Source organism: Oncorhynchus mykiss, chromosome 5 (assembly GCF_013265735.2).
Source record: "Oncorhynchus mykiss isolate Arlee chromosome 5, USDA_OmykA_1.1, whole genome shotgun sequence".
In the NCBI taxonomy this organism is placed as follows: Eukaryota; Metazoa; Chordata; class Actinopteri; order Salmoniformes; family Salmonidae; genus Oncorhynchus; species Oncorhynchus mykiss.
Window position 1 is genome coordinate 28,829,549 of NC_048569.1, and position 7,891 is coordinate 28,837,439.

General features: G+C 42.5%; 1 protein-coding gene across 1 annotated transcript; it reads left to right on the forward strand.

The window, feature by feature from the left end:
- The first annotated feature begins 166 nt into the window (after window positions 1–166).
- On the forward strand, window positions 167–7,641 carry zfand5b (zinc finger, AN1-type domain 5b). Its single transcript, XM_021602357.2, has 6 exons — window positions 167–329; window positions 4,890–5,062; window positions 5,197–5,302; window positions 5,483–5,580; window positions 5,721–5,849; window positions 6,022–7,641. Exons 2-6 carry the CDS (start codon window positions 4,909–4,911, stop codon window positions 6,168–6,170), a joined length of 636 nt encoding a protein of 211 aa, XP_021458032.1. The 5' UTR covers window positions 167–329; window positions 4,890–4,908; the 3' UTR covers window positions 6,171–7,641.
- The last annotated feature ends 250 nt before the right edge of the window (window positions 7,642–7,891 follow it).

Below are 7,891 nucleotides of genomic sequence, written 5' to 3' on the forward strand. Positions count from 1 at the left end.
TAATTATTCAAAATGGTTACATTGTAGCTAATACTTCGGGTATGTGTTGCATACTGGTTACATATCAGCGACGACCGAAACTAGGTGCCCCCTACACTCCTGTCTTCCAATCAGAGGGTCGCTATTTTCCATGACGTGTGTTACCACTCGTACTAAAGAAGGCAAAAAAAAAATAAAACAGAAGCGGAAAACAGTCAGGAGCTTCTCTAGCGGGCGTACTTTTAGACGGAGCCCTTAGTATCTCAGGAAGGGGAACGGAGAGTCTGCCAGGACTTTTTGTACAGCGAACGACCAACTAACGTTACAGTGCAAAAACACTAGTTCTGACGGTAAGTTAAACTCCTTTACAAAATATTTTCCAGCGAACTAGCTTGCGCGTTATGAAAAGCAAAGTATTGTTGATGTTTAACGAACGTTACTGGCTGTTGTGTGGCTTTGAAAGGGCATCGATAACGGTAGCTAACGAGCTAGTTTTACCGTTAAAATACAACTTAAATTTGTTTAACTAGCTATTTAAACCTAGTTTCATTACTTTACGATTACACAATGAGGGTCAATAGCTAGCTAAATACAGATATGTACTTTTTTCCCAATAAATGATGGGTTAAGTTACGCTAGTTAACGTTAGCTGGCTGTTTATTTGGGGGGGGTCAAACAATTCTGTTTTTTTTATTACACCGCGGAAAACAATTGTTAGAAAGTAGGACTTATCGTCCAAAGGCTTCTCGTGAGCCAGCGCCGACCTAAAACGGCAACTATCTGATTCCGTATGCGTCGTCGTTAGCTAAGCTAGCTTGACTGTGATGTGGATCAACTCGAGGCCACCTGCTCAACCTTCGAATATTTTACATGATTAACGTCCCTAAAGTCTGTTTAAATTGACATCCGTTTTATTTGACTGTCGCTACAGATGTTTTGGTATACATCAATTACTGGAAGAACTACATTTGTTCATGTTGAATTGACAAAACGGGAACAAAAGGAAAAGACAAAGCGCTAACCTTCGCTAGCTAACGGTAATCGTCGTGACTTGTATGAACCACATTTCACTAGTTATCTTGCTGGATCATAGTAATTACTGCTGTATGATCATTTGTAGTTAGCTGAACATCTATCACGACGTTGTTTGGTAGTACAGTGATGGTAGGCTAACTTAGATGTCGGAATTACAATCTTCACTAGCTACGTAGCCTAGCGTGACTCAGTGGATTTAAAGAGCAATCGAGGCCTCTACTCCATCTGTACTGGTATTGCAGCGTCTGATTCGTTCCCCGGAACTGTTGTCCCAACTAGCTTGCCAGTCTGTGTGGGGGATTTATTAAATGTATAATTTTAGATCCATTGTAGTTTTGTATAACATTGTTAGTTGATTAATGGGGGGGGGCTCATCGGTATTGCAGACATCAAAATAAATGTGTTAAGAAGTGGGACTGTTGGCTTATAATGTAGCTACCTAGCAACACACGGGTTATTATATATGTGTAAGGCAAAGCCACCGCTCTTGTCAATACAATTCATGGCGTGTGTGTGGCATTGCAGCTTGTATGTAAACATTTACCATATCTCAGTCAAACCGTGAGCGCCCTACATACGTTTCTGTAGAAACAAATTACGAACGGACCCGTCTCACTGTGAGCAGGCGCTACGGTTTGGTGACGTAACCAAACTTTAGTGGGGCTTCCAGGGTTACCTATAAATAGCGTAGCGAGGTCGTGTGGGTGCGTTTTTGAGATCAGCCTGTCACATTGCACCCTTGTGACAGGCGAAAGCTAATACCCCGTCCATGCGAGTTTGGGGCAGCAAAGAGCACTGCAGTCAGCAGGCATACACGTGATGCGGCGATTGAAGTGCCTTTCTGGGGGAAACCTCTGACGCATTTCGCTAGAAAGCGTGGCATGGGCTTGTGAGTCTCCCCACCCCTGCGCGGCACTCCTCGGTTCCTAGAAGACTGATACAAGTGCCTCAACTTGCTTTTCGTTTTCTTCCATGAACAGACTAGTTGGCTACGGTTAAGCTAATGGAAACTGGCTACTTAATTTGGGGTATTTATCAACCTGCCTTAAGACTGTTACTGTACCACTATCTATCCCAGTTGTTTGTAGCTGATCAGAACGCTCTGGGTTGGGGAAAGGTTCACACACCACTGTTCATCTCTGGACATGATAGTGAGTGAAGCAACCAGAAGGACTGGTTGCTTCTTGCCAATGATTGAACACTGTTTTCACATCCCGCCATCTGTTTAGACCCCTGTCTTGTCTGTTGACGATAACCATGCAGGCAGCCACACATTTACTGTGATGAACTCACCGGTGATGCTATCAAGGTTTAAATTCTAACTGGGTCTAAACCCCAACTGATAAACATAGTGCTGAAAGAGTGACTGACAGATGGTGCTGAAATGAATGTTGTAAAAAATATATATATATATATATATAAAAACTGCCTACAGACAGCGAGGCTATTAAAACCCTGGGATTATCAAATCTCTGTTTAGAGAACATTCAATGTGCCTCCAAATAAACCCACTGTGAGCGAGTTGAGTTGAACCCGTAGATGGAGGACCCTAGTGCCCAGAAGCCTGCTTTAGCATGGGCAGCGCCATTGAGGACTCATCATTTTAAGTAATTAACTGAAGGAAATGACACTGAATTATACTCATGAGGAAACCTTCCATAACTACAGATTGCGGTAAATCGCCATCCTTTACTTACTACAATGTAATTGGAGATCAACAATGTCTGAAGTCGTGATGTGACGGAAGCAAGTAGAATTTTTAACAGACGCTAGTTTAGCTTGTTTTAACTTGGCTGGTACAGCTGGAGTCGGGCAGCACTCAACAGGAAACATACCAAATGACCTACCTATTCTTATTTGCCATAGTCTATTTTAATGAATGTATATGGTGCCAAAAGCTGTGCAGAATGTCTGACCATTTCTCTCACCTCTTCAATGTCGGATGATCATGGGCCTTTTGCAGCGGACACTCCATTGTCTGGCTTGTTTTAAAAGCTTACTTTCCCTTTTTCCCCCAATCATCATTCTATTTGAATGTGACTTGTTGGCTTAAGCATATAGCCTACTCTTTCATGATCAACCTTCAAATGAATGTAAGAAGCCATTAACTGAGTCAAAGTTTTATGTTTGTGAATAGCCTAAATAAAAACATGGTACAGTAATATTGACAGAGCGAGAACCATCTATTACAAAATTGATTAATCAAATGAGAAGTTTAAGCAAACATGCATTTCTGGCCTTCACCTGACCAAAGCTTTAGGAAAAACTAATTGTGTGCTGCTGGAAAATCCCTCCTTGCAAACCAAACAGTCAATTATATAGGCCTACACCAGGCTGTCAATAGCACTTCCAGTGCACGTTACTTGTACAAGTTAAACATATAAACAAATGTTTCTAATATTGTCGAAGGGTTTATTCATAGCCTTGAATTGAGCAAAGGGCATTGCATAAGCTCCTACAGCAGCGCTTTCGATAAGTGGTAATAAAACCCTTCTGCCTATTATTTTAGCCATATCTTGCTAAAAGGTTTCTGACAAGGAACACAAGCATTTTATATTTTTCTGGCTTTAACCACCTAGAGTCGATTGACGCACCGGTACGGACTACCAAATTCTCTGAAATTACATTGGAGGCAGCTTATGGTAGAGATGGACATTCAATTCTCTGGCAACAGCTCTGGTTGACATTCCTGCAGTCAGTATCCCAATTGCACGTTCCCTCAACTTGAGACATCGGTGGCATTGTGTTATGACACAACTGCACATTTTAGTGTGGCCTTTTATTGTCCCCAGCAAAAGGTGCACCTGTGTAATGATCATGCTGTTTAATCAGCTTCTTGATATGCCACACCTGTCAAGTGGATGGATTATCTTGAAACAAGGGACCAACACTTTACATGTTGCATTTTATATTTTTGTTTAGTGTGTCTCTGTCTAGAACTTTCTTGTATCTCCTAGATGTAAGCTAAACACTTAAACCTGGTTTCTTATGATTTGTTTTTGACTGTTTTGCCATTTATGAATGTGTCATGCAATGCATTTCTCTGGGCTATAGTAGTAGGCCAAATTCAATATTTTATTTATACCCAAAGGGGTCCTAAAAATCTAATTGCCAAACGATCCATAATATGACCATCTTAAAACAATAATTAATAGAGTTTGATTGGGGAGTGTTGAGTGAGTCTGAGCTCATCACGCAGTTCTCTTCTCGGCTAGCTTTTTGGAGAACACACCATTGATAGCTCGACGGACACCAAATGCTCTGTCAGTGTTGGCCTTTTCCTGCTTAAGAGAATTGTTTGTTTTCCTGCTTGAGAATGTGGCCGAAACAGTTCAGCCATGGCCATTCCAACAACGTTAGCGCCATTATCAGTTGTGATGCAGGATTCCAGACATCGCCCAACCCTACTTTATATCTGTTCAAACAAGACTCTAGGTGGCAGTGTGCATGCACCCTTTCAGGTTGTTTGCCAACGTAGTCTTAGTCTTAGTAGTGGTCGTAGTAGTAGTCTTAGTTCAAAGTCAAAAGGAAGATGGCCTCACTGGCGACGCTGTGCTCTGACGCCGTAATGGGACAATGGTCGGGTATATATGGTTACCTGAATTAAGTGGCAGGGATTTTTTTTTAATGGTGGCAAGCAGCTCAATGCTGCAGTGATTACAGGACTGCCCTGAGAATGCTGGAGTAGGCATATTGCTTCTTAGGTTGTGGGTTCAGTATCTTCTAATGGCAGAGGTCACATTAGCGTTCAGAAATCTGCATTTTCAAAACTCAAAAGCATAAAAAAAAACTTTTGACCAGCGTTTTTATATTGAAAGTGTTATTAAAAAATGTATTCCCATTTTCTAAGGAATCTCTATTTTAATTATGTCCAGGACAATTCAATCAGCAGAGATGGCACAGGAGACCAATCAGAGCCAAGCGCCCATGCTTTGTGCCACCGGCTGTGGTTTCTTTGGAAACCCCAGGACCAGTGGCATGTGCTCTGTCTGCTATAAGGACCACCTGACCAGACAGAACAATGGAGTGAGCCCCCTGAGTGCAATGGGTAAGATCTGCCTTTCCTCCATAATTGGTTTTGTTAATCTTTATCTGTTTGAGAAGCAGATGCCTTACAACTCCATGTTTTTGCAGTCAGTGTATTTTCTCTTAGTTAATCTAATCATGTATTGTTTCATTTAGGTGGCAGTGTGTCCAGTAGCCCCACAATGGAGACCTCGACCATCCAGAGAATTGAGGCATCCTTGAATAATGCTGCTGCTGCTGAAGCGGAGGCCGAAGCTGCCAGGTGAGGGTCTGTTGCTACTCTGAAATGACCATGGAAACCATTCTTTAAGACCAAGTATCACCAAATGACTCACTTCTCTCGCACCACGTTTGTTATATTGTTACATCTGAATGAGGTTGCTAGTATGAAGTGGATGATTTTTTTTAGCCTAATACACCTGTTCGCTTTCTCTCACTGTAGTGGGGCAGCAGCTCTTCCTGTTACCCAACAGATGACCGAGATGAGCATTTCCTGTGAAGAGGAAGGAGCGTCGCCTAGAGCAGAGCTTGCAGAACCTGGTGCGTGTCTGATTCATATGGGTGTTCAGTGCCTCATTGGGTGGGGGTCACGTGAGTGGTTACAGGCCTGTGATGGGAGGTGGTTGTGAATAGTCTCTGGGCTCTGTTGTTTTGATGTCTTATTTTTCTGGTCTTTCCAGTGGTCACTCAGCCCACCGCCTCAGCTTCCCCTCCTAGTGCTGCCGGCAGTGATGAATCCAAATCACCCGACTCCGCCAAACCGAAAAAGAACAGGTGCTTCATGTGCCGCAAGAAGGTTGGCCTTACAGGTGAGGACAAACAATCCAGTACTGCCTAACATTGTTGCTTATTCAGTCAGACCTCAGTCAAGACTATGGCTTATGTGCCTCTCTGTGATTGAGTATAGGATACACTGCGCAGAGGTGATATGAGCTGGGTCTATTAGTGTGACTGACTCACTGTGCCTTTTTGCTCTGTCAGGTTTTGACTGCCGCTGTGGGAACCTGTTCTGTGGACTCCACCGTTATTCAGACAAGCACAACTGCCCGTATGACTACAAAGCCGACGCCGCCGCCAAGATCCGCAAGGAGAACCCTGTGGTGGTGGCTGACAAGATCCAGAGAATATAAGACCTTCTCTCACTTTGACCTTGAACACTTGGAGTGATTGGCAAAAAAAAGGACTCGCGCTTGACCTGCGTTCTAAAGGACTAGTTTTTTTTGTTTTTTTTTACAGTATGGGGGGAATCCAGTTGTCTGCAATGCATGAACGATCACATTTTTCTTCTGTTTTCTGTCTGAGCTTACGATTTTACAAAAAATTAAAGACAAAAGAAGAACTAAAAAAAATCAGCAGACTAGGACACTCTTTTCCAGGGACGCCTGGACCTGGCTTAATTCTTAGTGTTTTTTGGGAATCTGATTGTTGTCAAGTAGGCGGTCTGATGTGTTGTGGTTGTCATGAGTTTACTACTTTGACTCTGTATTTATGAGATTTTTCTGAGGAGATGGGGGACGTTGTAGCCTATAAGACTGTTACAGCCCCGACCGGATCAGTCCATTTATATGTACTACCAGACATGTTTGTGTCTGTGCTGTATGGGGCCTCAATTCAGGGGAGACCCCCAAGCACATTCTCTATTGTGAGATCAGATGTGAAGAAGTGACTTTAACAAATGAAGTCTTTTATTTTTTTTATCACCTAAAGAACAACCTGTTCAAGATGCTTATGAAATGATCATCCAGTATGAATGGTGAAAGCGGCACTGACACTTGGAGGATGGATGTGTTCTGTTCCAGCCCTATAGGTTCTCATCAGATTCATCTGAATCAAACAGAATATCAGTGTACTCATACAAGCCTGCTCCACTGGTTCATTCTTCCTGCAATGTGTGCTGCACTAAAAACCATTGCTTAGGTTTACTTGTATCCGTTAAAGATGGGGTTTCTAAAAAGTATTTAGGTCTGATGCTGTGATGTAATGTGTATTTGAAGGGGAAACTTGGCGCTGCCTTTGTCTGGCTGGATGGGAGACTGGCGGAAGACCGTTCACTTCCTGCAATTGAGATCGGGTCATGTGACCCCAAACTGTTGTCATGTGACAGTGCTGATGCACATTCTGTGATCTTATTTGAGGATATGGGATGTTTTGCTTGGGTTGTTGTATCAATGACAAATAGCCTAAATTAACCAGATTGCTGAGGTTGGAAGGGTTAGGTCCACTAATCTTTTGATCAATATTTCCCAGAAAATGTGTGAATAATCAGAAATATATATTGTGTAGTGCGAATCACATGCTATGTATTAAACACATGTCTAATGTATGCCATTTGATGGATGGATGGTGGCTGAGTATTGTGTGCAAGTACCTGTGTTCCTCAGTAGTCAGAACTGATCCAGTGGACTTTTTTTGTGTGTCTGGCTGCTCAGCTCTAGTCTCTCGGTAGGGCTGTGAGATTTCACCTTTTTCATTTTAACCCTTTTTAGTTATGCAAGTTTGTACAAACCATCTTTATATTTATGTACCGCACATATAATCTTGTTACCCAACATTACAGCAAAATTGTACCATGTAAATAAAATTATGTACAGAGATATAGAATCATGTACTCTGGCAATTTATTTCACTCATATCGTGGCTTGAGAGTTACCTGTCTAACAGAACGCAGGGTGTTCTTTTAACTTCCTGTTGAATTGAGGGAAAGCTCGGTTTGTTTTGAGTCTCAACTGTTCTATTGAAAAAGTTTCTAGCTAGCTACCTTTTTTTGGGGTCCCGCGATGCGGTTTGTGTCAGCAGCGGTCTCAGCAACTAACTGTCCATGGATCCTGCCAACCAAGGATCTGGGGAACTG

Excerpts from the sequence above, each read along its gene's own strand:
- zfand5b (XM_021602357.2), top strand. The coding sequence starts at position 4,909 with ATGGCACAGGAGACCAATCAGAGCCAAGCGCCCATGCTTTGTGCCACC. Across the intron at positions 5,303-5,482 it reads GCGGAGGCCGAAGCTGCCAG|TGGGGCAGCAGCTCTTCCTG; the intron begins GTGAGGGTCTGT and ends CTCTCACTGTAG. Across the intron at positions 5,581-5,720 it reads AGCAGAGCTTGCAGAACCTG|TGGTCACTCAGCCCACCGCC; the intron begins GTGCGTGTCTGA and ends TGGTCTTTCCAG.